Source organism: Sparus aurata, chromosome 19 (assembly GCF_900880675.1).
Source record: "Sparus aurata chromosome 19, fSpaAur1.1, whole genome shotgun sequence".
Taxonomy (NCBI): domain Eukaryota; kingdom Metazoa; phylum Chordata; class Actinopteri; order Spariformes; family Sparidae; genus Sparus; species Sparus aurata.
The window spans coordinates 19,679,903-19,700,878 of NC_044205.1; the positions used below are offsets into that span (position 1 = coordinate 19,679,903).

General features: G+C 41.1%; 3 protein-coding genes and 1 long non-coding RNA gene across 4 annotated transcripts; 2 read left to right on the forward strand and 2 right to left on the reverse strand.

Moving 5' to 3' along the window:
* Positions 1–1,943: 1,943 nt before the first annotated feature.
* Positions 1,944–9,947, forward strand: LOC115570484 (delta-type opioid receptor). The gene is made up of 4 exons (XM_030399096.1): positions 1,944–2,236; positions 2,545–2,821; positions 5,687–6,039; positions 6,372–9,947. Exons 2-4 carry the CDS (start codon positions 2,577–2,579, stop codon positions 6,899–6,901), a joined length of 1,128 nt encoding a protein of 375 aa, XP_030254956.1. The 5' UTR covers positions 1,944–2,236; positions 2,545–2,576; the 3' UTR covers positions 6,902–9,947.
* Positions 5,444–6,532, reverse strand: LOC115570485 (uncharacterized). Its single transcript, XR_003981769.1, has 2 exons — positions 6,393–6,532; positions 5,444–6,189 (listed from the first exon to the last, which is right to left on the reverse strand). It is a non-coding gene; the product is annotated as an uncharacterized LOC115570485 (long non-coding RNA).
* Positions 9,948–12,443: 2,496 nt separating the features above from the next.
* Positions 12,444–15,396, forward strand: chmp5b (charged multivesicular body protein 5b). The gene is made up of 8 exons (XM_030398813.1): positions 12,444–12,594; positions 13,232–13,336; positions 13,970–14,016; positions 14,162–14,255; positions 14,340–14,411; positions 14,673–14,781; positions 14,910–15,025; positions 15,139–15,396. Exons 1-8 carry the CDS (start codon positions 12,526–12,528, stop codon positions 15,187–15,189), a joined length of 663 nt encoding a protein of 220 aa, XP_030254673.1. The 5' UTR covers positions 12,444–12,525; the 3' UTR covers positions 15,190–15,396.
* A 450-nt stretch (positions 15,397–15,846) lies between these two features.
* fastkd3 (FAST kinase domains 3) lies at positions 15,847–20,257 on the reverse strand. Its single transcript, XM_030398812.1, has 7 exons — positions 20,126–20,257; positions 18,346–19,810; positions 18,151–18,236; positions 16,729–16,903; positions 16,567–16,636; positions 16,335–16,449; positions 15,847–16,149 (listed from the first exon to the last, which is right to left on the reverse strand). The coding sequence occupies exons 2-7, from the start codon at positions 19,793–19,795 to the stop codon at positions 16,051–16,053; spliced, it is 1,995 nt and encodes a 664-aa protein (XP_030254672.1). The 5' UTR covers positions 19,796–19,810; positions 20,126–20,257; the 3' UTR covers positions 15,847–16,050.
* Between the last annotated feature and the right edge of the window lie 719 nt (positions 20,258–20,976).

Consider the following 20,976-nt stretch of genomic DNA (forward strand, 5'->3'; position numbering starts at 1 on the left):
AAATATGAAAACGCTGTGCTTACAGTCTGGTTAGGTTAAGGCTCTAAGCACTTAGGGGGTAGGGGTCAGGAAAAGATAATGTTGTGACGTGAAATTCCTGTTTTGATCGCCACAAATTTCTGTAATTGTCCTGCAGTCTCATTAAAAACACCCATTTTTGTCACCACACACACGGCTGAAAGTTTGCCCAAGGCTTGCTTCAAAACGTGAACTTGTGATCACTGGCTTGGAAACTCAAATGATCTGGGAGGAGTAAAATGATCAAAATGAAATCATGAAGCATCGATAACAATATTTTCCTGAGCTGCTATTGTGGAACTGCAAACACACTGCTAGGATTTAGCTGCAGACAGATGCTCTTCACACATTTGTGCAGCTCTGCTATCTAACATACTTCACTGGCTATAATAATACTCAGTCTGGTAACAGCCCGTTGGGCCAGTATTGCAGGATAAATGAGAGCTGGTTCTTGGCACGGGAAAGAAGAAATGAGCTCAAAGGCTACGTCAGGCTCGGGGCGGCTTCAGGGTTTAAAGAAACATCGTACAGTAGGTATATAGAGATATTTTTCTGCTCTTATTAGGGTAAAAATGCACCCTTGAACAAATCGTTCAAGGGTGCACCTCCCTTTCCTGTCCCTGAGGACAGCAGAAATACAGCAAAATGTGCAGCGCTGTGTCCAGTGAGATGGTTGTGACCCCACCACCCGGTGCTGAATACTACCAAATCCATCTCTCCTGCCTTCACCTCCGCTATACCTCCTCCTGTTTTCAGTTTTACAGAGAGAACATGCAAAAATTGAGGACATTCCAACCAGGAAATGTGTTCTCATCACCTCCAGGGAACATGAATCTGACTATATTTTTAGATTTTTACATCATGAGAGGACAAATGAATTATATTATTACTATTTTACTGTGAATAAACTGGTAGCACTTTACAACTAGCTCCAAGCCTGTGAGTGGTTGCTAAGGAGCGAATAAGAAATGGACCAGCAGACAACTTTATAGTTAATGAAACGTTAGTGAGTAATTTGTGAAGAACTATGATTCAAGGACTAATTAGTAGATAATGAGTTACTAGAGAATAAACTATATATTTTGGCATTTTCTGGTAACAATGGGTTCATAAATAACGCCACAAACGTGACAAATCAGTAATTACTAAATACATGAAACATCATACTGAGTAGTATGAACAAGTAGCGTCATTAAATACAACGTACTTAATCATTAGGTTCTGTTTTTATGCCTCCTCAAGTCAAGTGAAACATAATACTGAGTATCTGCCAAGTAGACTTATTAATTAGTACTTACTTAATAATTAGTTCTTTTGTGTGCCCCCACTAATGATCAAGTAATTAGTAATGAGGGAGTCCACTTGGTAACTAATTATTAGTATATTTCACTTGACTTGAGGGGGGCATGAAATGAGTAACTCATGATTAAGTAATTAGTAATTAATGAGTCTCCATGGTAACTACTCAGGGTGATGTTTAAATCATCTTGAGGGGGCAAAAATAATGAATGAAAGTAATGAATGATTACTTAATTTAGTAATTAATGAGTCTACATGGTAACTCAGCATCAGTATTATTGAGTTATCGTGCCACTCAGATATTAATGAACTACACATTATCTTATGATTCATCAGTATAGTGTCTCCCAGTCTGTTCTCTAGTAAATCATAATTATCTACTTTATAGTCCTCGAATCACAGTTATTCAGGTGTAACTCATTAATTAACTATGAAGTCGTTAATTTCCTAAGCTCACATTTGTGTGTACCTCGTAGTAAAGTGTTAGGGGGTTAACCCTGTGTACACTGTCATATAGGTGGATCGGGGAAGTTTCGGTTCATGATGCTCAACAGTTTTTACTCCACTGTGACGCTGCGCCAGCCTGCAGGTCATTGTCATCACACTGTCATCTCATATTTTGGGTGACGGTTGGCCGGTACATATCCAGTGTGTGTGTGTGTGTGCGTGTGTGTGCGTCTAGCCTGACCGCGCGCCACCTCCCCATCAGCGCGTGTGCACGAGTCTCCGCAAAGCCGCTGCTGCTCCTCTCCAGGCGCGCAGAAGCATCCCCAAACTTTGACGCGCTGTAACCTTCACCGAGGCGACAAAACCACCTGAATTGCAACATTACAACCGGGAGGATACGTTTATATATATATATATATATATTATTATCATATACTTCACAGGCTGCATCCGCTGATTCGGGTTGATCAAGGTGAGTAACCTGCGAGCTTCAAATCTCAGTGATGTGTTCACATTGCGCGCTTTCGTTCCGGAGAGGCTGGAGCTGCTGTGTGTTAATTCCCCCCACTGTGTTTTGCATGATCTACAAGTGTCTCCGGAGCCGATGTGAAGTTTATAAAAGCTGTCATGGTTTTGCAGTAAGATGATGACGAGTATTTCTCATTTTGATCAGGATTTGAAATGAATTTTCTCGTGCGTATTTCTGGCTCGATGCCACCGTATTTCCCTCACTGATTCCCATATGCGCATTTTCTTCCCCCCCGTGTGTCCGCTTTGAAGTCTCAATTTTAACCTGACAAACAGGTGTCAACATGGAGAGCACTCCAGTTGAGATTTTCAAAGAAGACACCAAGTGCCTTTCCGCGCTGCTGGATGACTGTCCGGTGAATTCTTCAGCCTGGGTGTCCGGATACGCGGACAGCCGCAATGTGACCCACGATGATAGCTGGGAGCAGGAGGGCATGTCTCCCATCATCCCCATCATCACTGCAGTCTACTCTGTGGTGTTTGTGGTCGGCTTGCTGGGCAACTGCCTCGTCATGTATGTGATCATCAGGTAAAGTCACTTTGGAGTTACATAACATACATTTCTTTCCTACTGTTTTTACCATGAAACCCATGCAATCACTATGCACTATGCTTTTATACCAATATGTTGTGGTGATTAACTGTTTTGGTTTTTTTTTTTTTACCTTAAAGCATCATTAATATACAACACTAATTAGATGGATCTAATCTTGGTTTGTATGGAAACCTAATTGTGCCAAATGTGTTCAGAAAAAGAAAGAAAAAAACCGACAGAGGTCCAGGCAGAGGAATGTGTTTCTCCACTGTCTCTGTAAATGTTATTACTGGAGGAGAAGGCACTGGCACTGACACCAACCTTTAGGCCATCTGGTCTATGTCATTCTCTTTAATGCCTGCGTTTGGTCTTTGATGTTCTGTAGAGACAAATCCCTTGTATAAATAAGGCAAATTGCACTATATCCCACTTACACAGCTCATCCAAAGCGTTAATGTGCACGTAAATGAATGAGGCGGCGTCTAAATGCACAAGTTATATAGCTATTAAGTCACAAGAGACAAAACTGGAGCTGCATATTGACAAAGAAAAGGGTTCAGATGAATGCTGTCATCTCCAATTCAACGTTTAATGTGTAAAGTATTGATCCCGAAGTGCCCGAAACCTTTAAAGTGGCTAATTTTACGAATCTAGTGACCCTCCAGACATCCTAAATATAATAACAATTCTCTATAAATCTCTCCCAGTTGTGGGCATGATATTAATCAGAGTTGAAACCAGTGGTGCTTTATCAAGCTGATAGCCTGCTCGCACCTCATTGGGCGTTATTTATGGCGCGCGAGAGCAACAAATCTCCCCTGATGTCATGTGAAATGCAGCAGTGCCGCCGAGAATGCTTCGGTCCATAGACAACAATTACCTCAAATCAGATTGATTGCGTCGCCTGTCGCTAGAAGCCACTTTCATCGCTACAGTTGTAGAAAATACTGTACGTTTGGCTGTTTAGTGGCTCGGTGGAGGACGACTCAGCTGAAGAGTTAAAGAGGTTTTTGTGTTGATTTAGTGTAAATGAGTATTTGAAATTACACTTGTCAGTAGGCCACACATTAGATGTAATGCTAGTAGTAGCACAAGTACCTGACGTCCTTTATGGCTTTAAATTTCAACTGCTTGTACTTTTAAAGACGCTCCAAATCACTATTTTTATGTTCACAACAGATCAAATGTCTACATGTGATGTGAAAGGTGTCAATCACAGATAATAATAACCCAGACCTACTGTTCCTTTTTAGCGTCTTTCAGCTCATTGTTTTGGTTTATGTTTTGTTAGCAAGTTAGCAAAGTTAGATACTTGCTGGTGAGAGTGAGAGTGTTTAACAGAGAAGGCGAAATATGTACCACAGGGGATGGAGGACAGCAAGACAGAGCTAAAAGGAGAGTAAATGTTTGGCTAAATGAATGCTAATGTTGCTTTAGCCAACTGTCTGCTAACAGAACAACTTTAGTCACGTTGCCCGTCACCCAAAAAATCTATTAATGCCTATTTAAATGAATAGTCATTACACATTTGCCTTTCTATAACAAGTTAAATGAGGAGATTGAGATTGTATGAAGCTACATCTAGCAGCCTGCTAGCTTAAAACCACGTGTCATCTTTTACTCTTCTTTTTTTGTACAGATTAAATAAAAAAGACGTAAATGACAGTTGTGAAGTTTAGAGGTGCTGGTAGGATTTTGTTGACCTTTGGACATGATCAAGCTAGCTGTTTCCCCTGTTTCTGTTTATGCTAAGCTAAGCTAATCAGTAGCTTCGTCTTCAACATATAGTCATGTAAACAGTCAATCCTCATCTCACTCTTGGCAACAAAGTGAATAAGTCTATTTCCCAAAATGTTAAACTATGTCTTTAAAGCAAGATGATGTACAAATTGGCATTTTGTGCGATTTGGCGCCCCCCACAGCCTCTGAGTGCAACACCACTGTCGTAAATACAAATCCCAGGTCTGTAAAAAATTCTCAGACGTAAGGCAGGTGCTAACTACAAACAAAACCCATTACATCATAACAACGTAATATGTTGGAAACTTGTATGTTGAAGTAAACATGAATGTAGCGCTGTGAGCCGACCCTCTCGCTGAAACCATTCACCCTATTACAAGACACTGTACCATCAAAATGATTTTGACACTGTTATTTTGAAGCAGAACCATGTAGTTCTGGGGGAAGTTTTAATCAGTACAATTAAATAACTTGTATATTTAATGTTATGTAAGAAAAAATAACATCCACAACCAACTTATGACCCCCGAACAGTAACTCGCAACCTCGTCCCAGTGATAGTGTGAATGTTAGTGTAAATGATATAGGTTTGTTTTGTGATCATCTATAGCTGCATCAATTAAATGAGTCAGAATCACAAATGCAATTCAAATAACATCAGACGATTCACAGCCTGGTGCTTGCAGTGGATTGAGGAAAGCGTGTGGCAAAACTGTGTCATTGTTTTTTTTACAATTAACATATATTTATTATGAATAAAAGGGAATTCTAAAAATCGTTTAACTCCAGTCTCAGCGCTTCTTCACATCCTGTGGGCGGTGCTACAGGTTAAAAATGTACACTTTGAATTCAATTTTAAATTAAACAAAGCAAAAGTCATCATATACTGCTTTAATTCTATTATAATTTAATGAAAGTGAAACATGTGATTATGTGTGCCCTGCAATCAGCAGCATACTATACATAACAATGAAGCTTTAATCAGAAAAATTAAATTATGGATTCAAGGATCCAGTGTGGACTTATGGACGATGTTAATTCATGATGAAACAGGAAGCTCTTCAGTCTAGCCTCCGCGCTGTTACAGGACAACCTTGTGTTCTGCATGTTTATTGACAGGTACACAAAGATGAAGACAGCCACCAACATTTACATTTTCAACTTAGCCCTCGCCGACGCCCTCGTCACCACCACGATGCCTTTCCAGAGCACTGACTACCTGCTGAACACCTGGCCCTTCGGCGAGGTGGTGTGCAAGGTCTTCATCTCCATTGACTACTACAACATGTTCACCAGCATCTTCACCCTCACCATGATGAGCGTGGATCGCTACGTGGCCGTGTGCCACCCGGTGAAAGCCCTGGACTTCCGCACACCCATCAAAGCCAAGATGATCAATGTGTGCATTTGGATCCTGTCGTCGGCCGCCGGGATACCGGCTTTTATTCTGGGTGGCACCCAGACGAAGAGCGGTGAGGAAGTGCTTCCATTCTCCTGTCCAGGTTGAAAAGTCTCAGCCAATATTTTACACTCAAGGAGTAATATTTTAAGACCAGAAATATGCTCTATCAAGTCCATCTGGGCAGAGTTTTCCATTAGCCACACATCATGCACCATCCTTCCTGCATATAGATGTTGTTAGAAAAAAAGGTTAGAGCAAAATATGCAGATAAGATCGTCCATAACAGCTTGCCAAATTGAAAGCAGAAAGGCCCAGAGTGGAATTTTATTTATGATAAAGCACAAGTGCACTTCATCACTTAATTCATAACCCTTCCCTCCCTCTCTCCTTGTGCTCCTGCAGACATAACTGAGTGTGCCTTACAGTTCCCGGAGCCCTACGTGTACTGGGACACGCTGATGAAGGTCTGCGTGTTCATCTTTGCCTTCGTCGTGCCTGTGCTCATCATCACCGTGTGCTACTCTCTCATGGTCCTGAGGCTGAAGAGCGTCCGAATGTTGTCCGGCTCGCGGGAGAAGGACCGCAACCTGCGGCGGATCACGCGGCTGGTGGTGGTCGTTGTGGCCGTGTTCGTGGTCTGCTGGACGCCCATTCACATTTTCATCCTGGTCAAGGCGCTGGTGAGCATCCCCGAAACCACCGCCATCATGGCCGCCTATTTCTTCTGCGTGGCTCTGGGCTACACAAACAGCAGCCTCAACCCGGTCCTGTACGCCTTCCTGGATGAGAACTTCAAGCGCTGCTTCAAAGACTTCTGCCTCTCGGCCAGGCTGAAGGGGGAGAAGGTGTCGGGGAGCAAGAAGGCACCCAGCTCTGTGCGGGAGGCCGCTGTCCCCCTGGAGAACCCGCACGGGACTAGAAAGCCCACATGACTAGCAGTGGAACTGTCTTCGATTTCCCACATTGGAAAGGAAGAGTCACGTGACCTGGGCCTAACCCATGTCACGTCAGCAATGTAGAATACGAGACTCGACTTGTTTTCATTATCACCTGGGGTTGAACCAGTGCCAACACTGATATGATTTCATTTCAGAGATCAAATGAGAAGCAGCACCTTGTAAATTCCATCTTAAATCCATAGAATGAAAATCATCAAGCTCCTCTACATGACAATAACTTCATCCTCTACCCCTTTGCTATGGTTTTGTCATTTTGTTTATGTTCAGACTGCCGGCACAAATCAATTTTTTGGCAGATCCAGATCTATTGTAGGCGTGGACAGCAAAAAAACCAAAAACATAAAATCGGGGTAATTTTCTATAAATGCGGCTAAGTGCAGACGTTCTGGCTGTTTATGTCAAATTTATTTCGAGTCACGTGCAACATGTCACACAATGCCAACATCAAATCCAGAGTCAGGGAGGTGCATCGGAGCGGCTAATAGCAGCGCGTTACGGAAGACAACACAGAGATCAACCGTCTGTGGAGTCACGCTGAAATAAATTGTCTGCTCCGCGACTCTGCAGCTGATGTTTCAGAGAGCGAGGTGATGGATCTCTGTTTCATGTGCTGCCATGAGGGAAAACCACGTCACCAGCCTGCGTAGCGTTCGTTCATGCGGATATGTTGGCGATGTCTGGACACAAAAATCCAATCTGATCACACAAACCTGATTTGCCTGCAGTCTGAACAAAGCCTATGATTCATTATTTCATTTTCACATGGGCGTTCTTATAAAGATTGTGTATTTATTATTTATTTTAAGCAGGAAAAAAGGCCAAAAGTAATTAACGTTATCTTACTGTCGAACCGTCGCTTGTCCTGCTAAAGAGCGTATTATATGGAAAAAGCTGATCATTAGCGATGTATAATATATATATATAATGCCAAAACTTCTCAGGAAAATTGACTATTTAATGGAAAAATGTAAAAGAGATGCCTTGTAAAATTGAGACCATATTGGCTCCTGTCAAGTGTCATACAGTATTGTTGTCAGAGGTCCAGTGTGAAGGTTTAAGGAGGATCTATCGGCAGAAATAAGGTAAAATATTCATTGTTATGTTGTCAAAATCACCAGTGTGATCACCAGAAAGTAGCAATTGTGTTTTCATTAGCTTTTATATCTACAGACGGAGCCGGTCCTCTTCCACAGAGTCTGTCCTGTTGAAGCGCCACGTTTCTACAGTAGCCCAGAAGGGACAAACCAAACTGGGACTCTGGGATGGGCTATTTTTCACATCAGATTCTCTCACATGTTTGGAGTCATACACTGGACTTTGCATCCCATTTGTGACCAAGAATCACAAACGATCTGATTTGAAGTTACATTATGTAAGAACAGCAACATAAATGACCTAAGATTATGTGAAGTGACTGAACACGCTACATGATGTAAGTTCGTTACGCAAGTTACGAGCCTGAGCGCAGTTATTTTCACCCAAATGTGATCGTTTCTGAAACCAAATCAAGTCTTTTTTGTGCTTAAAGGCTCATTTATGCTCAACTACTGTCTGATTCGTTCACATGTCTGCACATTTTCTAATAGATTATGGAAATGGACCAACGGCGCAGTACCTCCGGCAGTCGTGGTGGGCAGTGTAGCAGCGAAGCCAGTAGTTCAAGCGAGATACGCACACGGCATGAGAGGAAGGAGTTTTAAAGATGATGGACTAACAGGTACTACAGAACAGGTGGGATTAGACTGGAAGAGTGAAATGAGAGTTGGAGGGAAGCCCCCATGAAACAAGCACTGGGATAGTTTGTTTTGAAGCTTAAGGCCACTGACCAAAACATGTGGGCTTAATTTGCGTTTTTAGGCTATATACATTTTGTTTTTGCCTTTCTCAACTCCTATTTATTAATGCCATTTCCACCTTTAATTTTTCTACTGCCAAATGTGCCTTGAACAGTCCAGGATAACAAATGATTGCAGCAGCGGAAAAAAAACGTGTGATGGCGACTGAATGGGGTCCAGCAGCACTTCACGTACGCAGTCAGCGTGTCGGTGGTGGCTGCGTGAGTCACTGACAGCAGACATGTGCCAAAAACCCTTTCCCACCTCCGCGAAGAGGTCGGAAAGCGGGCCGATTGACCACGGTGTGAGAGAACTGACTCACGAGGTGAACAAACGTGCGAAAAAGTTTGCTCGCGGTTGCATCGAAGAAAGTTCATCGCTGAGAGACGCTCAGAGGGAGAGGGAAAAAAATCCTGGACTTGAATGTGCTTTTAAATTTTGACAGAGGGCTCTCTTTCAGCTTCGACTCTGGAGTTGTGTCCAGATCGATAAGTTGTTCAATCCATGGCGTGTAAATGCATCGCTCCGTGCTGTTGATGGCTATTGAAATCCTCAAGCTTTTATTGTAGAGAAAACTTCAAGTGGCTGTCGTGCACATTGTTAAATACAGTTTATTCTGCCATCTGTACATTACCATGGTATGTGTACAATACATCATTTTGCATAGATAATTAAAAGAGGAACATTTGCACAGATTTCGCTGAAATATACCGTATTTGTAGCATGTCAATGATCATCGCTATGATAGAATAATGCATCATCATCAGCCTATATGCTCGATGGACTGTGCTGTTGTTTTGAATGTACTGACTCTGTATTATTGTATAATCTCATCTATCTAACTGCAGGAGGACTTCAGCTAATATTTAAAATCATTACATTTCCATAAACACTGATGTCCCCGAACCAGAGCTTTGTGGGTTTGGGGAAACTTTATACTTTATTGGTAACACATCTCTAACCGCATCACGTATACTGGCATTAAATATTTATAGCATAAAATAAGAGAGAATATTCTAATGTCTACACTGTGACAAAGACATCATCTTTCCTTCTTTTTTTTAATCTTCTGCTGATCTTTTGCCGCTGCTGTATATTGCCTCTGTCTGCTGCAATTGAGCAGGAGACGTATCGATCATCTGGTGTGTGACGTGCTCAATATTAAAGCAAGTTTAACAAATCAACTCCTCTCGAGCTCATCTTGTTGTCGTGGTGTCATCTGTGAACTGTGGTGTGTGATCTCCCTCCTCAGATGCAGCACACACAAATGTCGTTCCATCTTTGCCCTGCATCTTCATCATCATCATCATCATCATCATCACCGTCAAAAGAAGGCCTCACTGCTGCTTTTCTCTGATGAAGAAAAGCAGCTGTAGTTTTTACGTAATGTTTCTGCACAGATGAGTTTCCTCGGGGAGGTCAGGAGGCCTCTGCATGTGCTTTTGCTGTATGCCAGCGGCTCCCTCCAGAGGAAGCAAAGTGTAATTACTAAAATAAATGTGGCCTGATTATGAATAAATTCCTTCAATGATTGATAGTTGTTTACACAGAAGTTGACGTAAGCAGAAGGTTCCCTCTCAGCCCGCTACATGATGATAATTGATCATCTAGTGAAGAAAACGTTCCAGGTTTTTTTTTTTTTTTTTTAAATAAATAAATAAAGGGGCACTTTGTAGTTTTGGAAATAAATACAAACTACAACCAGAATTTTAATATTTACAATATGAGTGAGAATAATATATTTTTTCATTAACTGGATAGCCAAGCTGTTCTCAGAGGGGTGAAAAGGGTCCCCAGAACACTGTTGAAAGCTAGAAAGGTGGCAGGGTCCGCCACATATAAACAAAGTAAAACAGGGTGAAATTGTCTTGTCAGTTTGTTTGGAAACATTTGGAAAAAACTCATCTTAGTATAACTAATAATGTAATGTAATGCTGTAGCTCAAGAGGCAGATTGGTTCCAGTAATCAGAAGGTTAGTGGTTCAAATCCCTGGCTCCCTTAGCTGCATGTCGAAGGAACCTTAAGCAAAACACTGAAATCTAAATTGCTCCTGATGAGGTGTGTGCGGTGTGAATGGGTAACAAGTGTTGTTATGTGCTTTGAGCACTCAGCAGACTTGACAAGTGTGATAGAAATGCAAGTCCATTTATTGAAGGGACTGATGGGGGTTTATTACCATTTGTAACACATTGGACTACAAATGATTGACCCTTGAATTTCAAATAATCAGGGAATAATGTATGGGTCTTGATGAAAATCATACTTATTTAGATTGCCGATCGCTCTATAATTTGATTGGGGTGGATATATTGGATTTAAATATGTTTTATGTGATATTAGATAAGACTGTGAGGTGGGGATACATGTTATGGCCTGTCCCTGAGGTGAAAAGGCTTCTGGTTACTTGTCATAAAAGCAATCAACTAAAAAGAAAGAGATTTGGTAATTGACATTAATAAAACATGTGATCTAATGGATACTGAATCATCGACCCCACCCCTGTCAGCCTTTGCATTCTGGGAAGGAATGTGGAGGCGGTGGAGGATTACAAGTAACTTGGTGTTACCATCAACCACAGACTGGACTAGAGATCTAACACTGAAGCTGTTTACAAGAAGGGGATGAGCAGACTTTACTTCCTGAGGAAGCTGAGATCCTTCAATGTGTGCAGCAAGATGTTGGAGATCTTTTATCAGTCTGTGGTGGCCAGTGTACTTTTCTTTGCTGTAGTTTGTTGGGGAAGCAGCATCGAGCCAGCGACACCAACAGACCCAACAAACTGATCAGGAAGGCTGGCTCTGTGATTGGCTGCAAACAGGACACTCTGGAGGCTGTGGTGGAGATGAGGACACTGAAAAAACTGTTATCCATCATGGATAATACTCTCCACCCTCTCCAACTCACACTGGTCAGACAGCGGAGCACCTTCTCCGGAAGGCTGCTTCAGCTTCGCTGTCGTAATAACAGATACAGGAAATCTTTCCTGCCACAAGCCATTTCATTATAACTCTTTCACCTCTGCCTGACAGAGAGAACTCTGATCGCTCCACTGTTTTGTTATATATATTATTATTGTTTATAGTATATTTTGCATATTTTGTTTTGTTGTATATATTATTATTGTTTATAGTATACTGTTCACTGTATATATACGTATATGTATATATACATATATATATATATATATATATATATATATATATATATATATATATATATATATATATATATATATATATATATATATATTGCCTTCTATTTATGTTATGTACTGAGTGTTTTATTGCGGACCCACTGCTGCTGTAACAGAATAATTTCCCAGTCTGGGATCATTAAAGTAATTCTATCTATCTATCTATCTATCTATCTATCTATCTATCTATCTATCTATCTATCTATCTATCTATCTATCTATTTATCTATCTATCTATCTATCTATCTATCTATCTATTGTATATTTAGTGTTTAAATGTTGGACATGACATGTTTGTAGTTTCCTGTTTGCAAAGATAGAATAAAAACAAACGTAAAAAAGTATTTCCTTCGATACAAACACAAACATATAATCATATGAAAATGAAGAAAAACAACAAACAGCAGCAGGAGCTTGAGCTCTTAAGGGGGCGTGGCTGAGTGGGTGAGTCATGATCACATGACCCCTCTGACGTCATATTCAGTCTCTCTTCCGGGTATTTTCGGTCGGCTGGACGGTGACAGCGAGCAGCTTCCTTTGAGCGTTAAATATCTAACTTTTAGTCAAAATGAACCGCATTTTCGGCTCCGGAAAGCCCAAGGGCCCCCCTCCGAACCTTTCGGACTGCATAGGAAATGTAAGTGTGATCGTGAAATAACTTTTTGAGCGCTGTTTTGAACAAGGTAAACAAAGATGGAGCCCCTCTGGGTTCGGTGAGCTAAGTGTTAGCTAACTTTTATGAGCAGAAAACAGGCCAGCGTTTGCCATATTAACTGACATGTCCTAATAAACTAGCCGAATAGTCAAGAGTAATTCTTGTTGGTATTATTGATATCAGAGAGGATTTTTAACTGTTTTTGTTTGTTTGTATTTACCTCACATATTACATTGATATTGTCAGACGGTCAGTAAGGTAGTAAAACCAAACACTCAGTATGTGTGTTGAGAAAATGAGTCAGTATTATTTCATTTTGAGCAGGAATTTGAGTTATTTAACAGACACACGACATGAAACCTTATCATTGTCTCAGTGGCATGATTACGCCAACCAGTTAAACAGGTTATCCTCCTCAGTAGAGCTATTATTAGCCAACCAGAGTGGAGGAACAAAAATCATATGACATTTAAATGTATTTAAAATGCCTCAGTTAAAATACTTAAAATATTAGCCCAAAGGAAATGCCTTTCATACAAGTCTTCAGACGTTATATCCCTGTCGTACATCAATAACCACACTAAATGTGATGTCCTGTCCTCTGTTTTTATGCTCACAGGTTGATTCTCGGGCAGAATCCATCGACAAAAAGATCGCTAGACTAGATGCTGAACTTGCGAAATACAAGGATCAGATGAAAAAGATGAGAGACGGACCATCGAAGGTGAGAGATATTGTCCAAGACTGAAGAAAACCCAAAAAGGAATTGTGTTTTCTTCTCCAGTTGGTAACAAAAGTCCCTTGATCAGTGAGCTTTTGCAAACTTTCTTCTTACATTGGTCATATCCTTATAACACACACGCCGAAGAAAGTAGAGCAGGAGTGTTGTTGTGTGCAAATGGACGGTTAGTTGTTCAAAAGAAAAATTAAGGAGCAAATTTCTAAGTTCTTGTCTTTATACTTAAGTGCTGTAAACTAGAGATGCAACAACTAATTGATTAGTTGGCAGCTATTAAATTAATTGGCAAGTTTAGAAAAAATTTTAAAGGAACGATCATTCAAAATGATCTGATATCAGCTCCTTAAATGTGAATATCTCTGTACTCCTTTGGGTTAGGGATCTTTGAATATTTACTCACATTTTATGGACCAAACAACTGAATGATATAATACAAAAGTCAGGAGTTATCTGATCAAAAAAGACCAAACTGTGACTATTTCTGGCACATTTCAATGGGACCTAAAAAGTATTGTTGGCAATTTCCTGTCTTTCTCATCATCTACTCCTGTCCCGTTCATGTTTATCATCAGTTGGTTACTTTTAAGTATTCTCAATCATTTCTTTCTCATTTACCAGAACATGGTCAAGCAGAAGGCCATGAGAGTTCTGAAGCAGAAGAGAATGTAAGTCATTTTATTTCCTAAAGTCACCATGTTCCTTCAGCATGTCAAATTAATAAACTTCAAGGCTTTTTTTCCCTAATCACAGTTTATTCTCTACGTCTATTGCTATCAAACACTAAATGTGTTTCATCAATATATCCACCAGGTATGAGGGCCAGAGAGACAACCTCATGCAGCAGTCGTTCAACATGGAACAAGCCAACTACACAATCCAAAACCTTAAAGACACTAAAACCACAGTAAGAGGGCAAATAATCTGCCAGATGTGATGATAACTGAAGAAGGTGTGTCATTCGGCTAACATTTGCTTCTTTTTTCTTCAGGTTGATGCCATGAAGACCGGCCTCAAAGACATGAAGAAAGCATACAAGAACGTGAACATTGATAAGATTGAGGTACGTAGTTCCTGATTACAGATTTACTTGATTAGGAGAGCCATAGTTGCCATCCAGTAATGGATATAACGCAGATAAACAACAGATAACATGGTCCCTCACTCGATAATTGTGTATATATTGAAAAATACTAAATCCACTCTTATGGCATTTACACTTAAAGACATCATCATGAGCTCTTGTATAGAAGTGTTGGGGGTCATTGTGATCATATTACAGACAAACATGTGAACTCCTTTTTTATTTTCTTTTAATAATCAGAATATCCAAGATCAGCTGGAGGACATGATGGAGGATGCCAATGAAATCCAGGAGTCGCTGAGCAGAAGCTACGGCACCCCTGACATTGATGAAGACGACTTGGAAGCAGGTCAGTAAAACACTTACATCCCGGGATTATGACATTTACTCAGATTTGAACTTTGATGCCAGAGACAACTACATTTTAGGTGAGGTGATAGTGCTTATGATGAACATCTTTTGTTGATGTGTCCACAGAGCTGGATGCTTTGGGAGATGAGTTCCTCATGGATGATGACAGCTCCTACCTGGATGAGGCTTCAACAGCTCCTTCCATCCCAGAGGGCCTGCCTGGAGACAAGACGACCAACAGGGTACTTCACAGATTCAGGATTTTCCCTTTAATTTGACTCTAATTATTTACTTAGGGCAATTACTAATTACTAAGGGTTTTCTTTAATGGCCACTCTTGTTTTTGTATTTTCAGGATGGTGTTCTGGTGGACGAGTTCGGCCTTCCTCAGATTCCTGCTACATAAAGGAGCAATCAAAACACTCACTCTAGTTTTACATGTATCATAGCCTTTTTCTATTTATCCAACTGACACTCCCAGCCTTAGAGTGAGAACTTTTTAAAATTAGAGCTGCAATGATTAATCGATTCATCAGTCTAAAGATATTTTTCAACTATCTTGACAATCAGTTAATCCTTTCAGTCATTTTTTCAAGTAAACATATCAAACATTTGCCGCTTCCAGCTTCTTAAATGTAAGGATTTACTGCTTTTCTTTGTCTTTTATGATAGTTGATGATGAGTCTTTGGGTTTTGGATGGTTTATTGGACGAAAGAAGCAATATAAATATCTCAGTTTAAGCATTTATTCTGGACTTGAGGGCTGCAATAATCAGGAACATATGAATATGATAATGATGTTGCAGCCCTAATTGAAAATAAAAGCTTCTTCTGTCAAACAAACGATGGAAACTTTCACCTCAAACCAGGCATCTTTAATTAAAATCTCTGATTATTATTCTCTGAAAATCATATGTATCTTTTGGTGAATGATTGAACTGGGATTCTTTCATACTAACTTTGTACAGTTTCTGCAGGGATGGTTTGCCAAAAACAAAATAAATTATATTTTTCAAACAATACTCAACGTTGTGTGTGCGCTGAAGTCATTCAAAAGTCGGTATTCATACAAAAAGTCACTTTATTGTGAAGTTAAACAAGTGAAAGTGCAGAATCAATAACTTAACAGTCATTACCAAATGAAAGTGTTCAATTAAAAAAATAAATAGATGCTTCTTTTTTTATTTATTTTTTTTCACATAAGAAGTTCACAACAAAACTCGGGGCAAGCGATGCTGCTGACAAAACCACTGAAGGCACATTTTTATCACCAGCTCAGCCTGAAAGTGTGAGGGAAAATTTTCTGGTGCAGATACTCCACCACACTGGTCTTGCTTTTCAGGTTTTCAAACTCATCGAAAGGAATCTAAAAGAAACAAAACAAAGACTTGATTAATTAATTTCATGAAAACAAACGACTGGGCTGGTTAACAACAAAAAAGAAATGGGTTAGTCAGACATAGAACAAACGGATCCAACATTTGAATTAGATGAAACTGCTGAAAGAACAAGAACAGAAAGATCACATAAATGTGGGGATGACGTTCTAACCTGAACAACTTCATATCCCAGAAGCCTCAGGTGTCGCTGCTTGATGGCCTCTTTTCCAAGCAGCTGCCTCTTGTTTGTAGTGAATCTCTGATGTCCGTCAATACAAAGAGCTATCCTGTAACACATCAAACAACACAACTGTTTTGACCTGTTCAAATTCCATCCAGCTCTCAAACAATTAGTAGAATCAAATATCTGAACTTCAACAAACTCATAACATAAAACCATTTACCTTTTGTATACCTCATCATTCTGACTGGCGGGCAGCACGTATCCCCCTTCATCCAGTTTTATCTCCACATCTACAGGAGCAAAAACAAATGTTAAGTCCTTCAGAGGTAGACTTCAGGAAAGATTTAGGAGAAACAGCTGTTTGTATGTGTGTGTGTGTTACCAAGTGTGTAGCAGTACGGTGTCAGAACTTTGGATCCAAAGTACGAACGAGACCCGAGCAAATGCACCAGCCCGGTTTTGACAGAGTTGTACAGATGTGCGTCGACCGGTGTCTCCAGAGAGCGTCCGGACATGAGGAAAGACTGGACGCGGTACTTGCGTAGGAGTTTGGGACCCTGAGGAGACAAACAGGAGGAATATGTTCATACCGAGCATTAAAAGCATGATTAAGCTGTGGTCTAATGTTACAACAGAAGAAAAAAACTCAGTCATAGAGGAAATAACTTCAAAGACCATCAGGTGCTCCACAAATATGAAGATGTTTTAAATGGATTTTATTGTTCTCTTATCTTTATATAAAGAATGTTTTCTTTTTGGATGGTACTTTATGGGAAACCATTAAATATATTGTTTAGTTAGTGAGATATAAACTGAAATACATACATATACATTTTAAACATGGATTGTGCACTAAAACAATTCATGATGAAACATATTCAGGTTAATCAACTGCTATTCGATGATCCATTTATTTCCCTAAAAATCTTACCTGCAGTATGTACATGTATATAATGTTAGGATTAATGTCTTAATATGTTTTATTACTGGAAAATGTCTTGCTGTATTTTGGATGTTTTTTAGGCCAAAGGTTTTCCGCAAATCTGATGAAGCAACGTGCAAAACACGTAGTTCACTTTTTTTTAATGTAATTGTTAATAAAACACTGCCAATCACATCCTGGTTTGTGCTGGAGTATCTGATTGTATGTTTTGATCCTGATTATGTCATTTTTGCTGATTTCTATGGACAGTGACAACAAACTAAGACAACGGAATTGTTTAATTCCAAATATCAAAAGGTTTTTGGTTTACATGAGTGATTTGGTTGATGAAGCACATGCAATATGTTGAAAATGGAGTGTTTTTCAAGTAGTATGTTCTAATTCAAGAGCTTGAGAACAGTTAGAATTAAATGCCAGCACTGTGAATCCACCTGACATGATCTTATTCAAGGATGAAAGTATATCATTTTGAATTCTACTGGACACCTGACCAAAACATTGAGATATTTCCAGGAAATCTACAGTGTAGTCAAGATGTGAAATATCTGTTTGGGACTCAGCCTTCAAAATAAAAGCACAAGGTTGTCAGTTTTAAACCATGTAGCAGATTAACTCGATCTATAATTAGTGCATTATTGCAAGTAGATGTTGTGTTACTCTACAGTCCCTATGGGAAACGTACAGAGTCACACAGAGCCGGTGCAGGTTTTATCACAGGTAACTGGAATGCACTGAATCTCACATACTGATGACACGTTCCGTAAGAGGGTGTGTATTCAGGTTTCTGACTGTGCATTGATCCTTTGTTATTGTGTTGACCTGGCCTCTTCTTAAACATTAATAACTGCTGACATGTCTTACCTCATAGAAAGGACACTCCAACTTCAAAGTCATGTAGAGCTGGGTCAGCTGTGCCAGGACGATCCGGTCAATCCCTGTGCCCTGATCTGGAATACAAGCACTTTGATTTGTTATTTCAGTCAAACACAAATCACACATTCCCCCACCCAGACTATTCATGGAAACCCTGTGCAGGTGCGTGACAGGATGTTTTACCTTGCAGCTGCTGGAGGAAGAAACTGCTGAACACTTTGGAGACAAAGTTAACGGGGAACCTCTCCACCAGAGTGCAGGAGTGGAGCAGGTTGAGCACCGTTCGAGGCTGGAAGTGTGAAAAGCGTGATCGCAGGATGGACTCGACTTTCCTGAACAGCTCGCCGGCGTTGGGAGGAAGGTAGCCGAGCTTTCCCAGAGCCATGATCTGCCGGGTCACCTGGCTGGTGCTGTAGTCGTCCGCTCGGTACACGAAGCTCTCAGCCACAGCGTCAAACACAGTCGGTGAGAGGATGTTCCTCCGGCTGAAGAACTGCATCACCTTGGTCACCGTCTCTGGGTGGGAGGTGAAGGTCATTGTTGGCACATACCTCTCCATCGCCTCCACAAAGTAATGATCGCTGTGACCGAAGTGCATAAGGCCGCCGAGCACAACCGTGAGCTCCTCGTCAGTGAAGTGGGGAACATGCCTCACAGCCTGCTTGCACAGATTGATCACAAGAGGCATGACCTGCGTCTGATTCAGGACCACCAGAGCACCAAGAAGCCCGCTGACGGCTGCAGGGTTCATGCGGGAGGTCACTGTCACAGCGTGGGTGTGCATGGCGTTCAGGAGGTCCCAGTACTTCCCATCCTGAACCACACCACCTTGCAGAAGTCTATAAACAGCGATTAGATCCTCTAGGCTCCACTGTGACGGCTCCTGCTTCTGGATTTGCTCCATCACCTGCTTCAGCATCACACAGCCAGGACCCTCCATAGCCAGCATCGCTTGCCCCAGAGTGCACAGCTGCCCCACAGTCATCTGCCCCCTGTCCAACCTCTCCTGGCTCTCAGACACCAGCCGCACCATCAGCACGCTCCAGGGATCCAAGAAGAGGCGCGTGCAAGCCAGGAGAACTGACACCAGCCCGCCATCCGTCAGCCGCCTGGAGTCCTGCTCCAACTGGTAGCACAGAGATCTGATGGTGTCCTTCTCCAGCACTTTAAGGTCCTTCAGGGAGTTCCCCACCTGCTCCAGATCAGCCACACGGTGCAGTGCTGCTGCAGCCATGGTGTCAGACATGATCCCTAAAGAGCGCAGGAGTGTGAACACCTGCCGGGATGAGGAGCAGCTATCTAGCCGCTGCTTGAATTCCTGCTCCTCAGCAGCTGTGGGTCCGTGCAGCTGGGTGATCCGGAACCCAAGTCCCGAATCTCTGTGGAGGCCACCAGAGCTGCTGCCAAGGAAGTACAGCTCCCTGGTGATGGTGGTCAGGCTCCTTCTACCAGAGTCCTGCTGGAGTGTCCTGCAGCCCTGTCTCCGGATGCAGCATCCGGCTGAGGTAGACAGGCAGCCAGCACAGAGAGGCTGACCCACACTGATGGTGCTCAGGAGCCTGGTGGAGCAGACTCCACGATGAACCCCCAACTGCCCGACCACCGACAGTCTCTGGACCAGCTTCAGAGCCATGACCCTCAGACTCAGCTGAAACAGAAAGAAACACTTAAAAAAACAAGAAAACGTTCAACAGGACTGGCTTTAAAGAAGACAACCCACAACTTTAAATGATATAGCTAAATAAAAGTGCAAAGCCACTGGCAGTGAGTGCTCAGCTGCTACATCTGTTGCTCTCCTGTTAGCTAACCAACCTTGAGACTGTTGTTAACTAACGTTAGCTATTTAGCTCCTAGCTAGCCCGTGGAGTCGCGCTGCTCAGATTAGCACACCCGGAGGCTGGTACTTCAGTACAGGTTGATAAATAAAGAACTTATGACAAGAGAACACCGGTAAAACTCATACCTGGACTCTCTGACAGCGGCAAATGGTCACAGAACCGCTGACTGGAGCGACCCTGTCATAACGTGGTTCCGTAACGATGACGAGGCGTTCAGGGACTGTCGTAAATGCTAGCAGAATGATTTCTCAACCTGGTGATTCGTGTGATTTTTGGTCGGAATTAAAATATAATATAGAATAATATGTTAGAATAATTGTTGACTTGTATTACAAAATGTGTTGTTTGATTCTGATTAACTTTAGCTGTAAAAAACAAAACAAAAGAAACCCCAAAACATTTCAAAACCTTAATGCTTAAAAAATACCCCATGACATGATCTTCGCACCTCAAAATTTTGCATCCAAATAATAGATAAAGAAAAAACAGAAAATCTTACACGACCTTCATATCATCACATCGATTCATTTTATAACCTCATTTGATTTTTGAGAGAAATTCGATGGTTGCTAAGTTTTTTTCCAAGCAGCATTGAACGCGCCATTATGCAATTTCAAACTTCATTCAGACACCAGAGGGCGATATAACTCATAAATACCAAAAGATGACCTGGTTGGCTGAAAATCTTACAGACATAGATATCGTATAAAAAAAATAAATAATAAGGTTTCTCTCATTCGGAGGTTCTGGTGTGTTTGATTACAACTGGTCAATTTTGATTTTTCATGCACCTAACTGATATATTCGTTCCAGTATACGCATATAAAAACATATTTGATTGTCACTGGCCACCAAAAATCAGTAAAATATAAAAAACAACAACTTCTCGTAATAATTTAGACTGCAAATTGACCCAGGTATAGTGATTTTGTCCATTGTAGGAAACTGTTCACACTTTTGCAACTTAATGTTAAGA

What these genes read in the sequence shown, in the direction of transcription:
- LOC115570484 (XM_030399096.1), top strand. Translation starts at nt 2,577, where the DNA reads ATGGAGAGCACTCCAGTTGAGATTTTCAAAGAAGACACCAAGTGCCTT. An exon ending in GTCATGTATGTGATCATCAG is followed by an intron (nt 2,822 to 5,686) that starts GTAAAGTCACTT and finishes GTTTATTGACAG; the next exon opens with GTACACAAAGATGAAGACAG. An exon ending in TGGCACCCAGACGAAGAGCG is followed by an intron (nt 6,040 to 6,371) that starts GTGAGGAAGTGC and finishes GTGCTCCTGCAG; the next exon opens with ACATAACTGAGTGTGCCTTA.
- chmp5b (XM_030398813.1), top strand. Translation starts at nt 12,526, where the DNA reads ATGAACCGCATTTTCGGCTCCGGAAAGCCCAAGGGCCCCCCTCCGAAC. An exon ending in GTTCTGAAGCAGAAGAGAAT is followed by an intron (nt 14,017 to 14,161) that starts GTAAGTCATTTT and finishes TATATCCACCAG; the next exon opens with GTATGAGGGCCAGAGAGACA. An exon ending in TTAAAGACACTAAAACCACA is followed by an intron (nt 14,256 to 14,339) that starts GTAAGAGGGCAA and finishes TTTTTTCTTCAG; the next exon opens with GTTGATGCCATGAAGACCGG.
- fastkd3 (XM_030398812.1), bottom strand. Translation starts at nt 19,795, where the DNA reads ATGGCTCTGAAGCTGGTCCAGAGACTGTCGGTGGTCGGGCAGTTGGGG. An exon ending in ACCGTACTGCTACACACTTG is followed by an intron (nt 16,637 to 16,728) that starts GTAACACACACA and finishes TTGCTCCTGTAG; the next exon opens with ATGTGGAGATAAAACTGGAT. An exon ending in TGGGATATGAAGTTGTTCAG is followed by an intron (nt 16,150 to 16,334) that starts GTTAGAACGTCA and finishes TGTTTCTTTTAG; the next exon opens with ATTCCTTTCGATGAGTTTGA.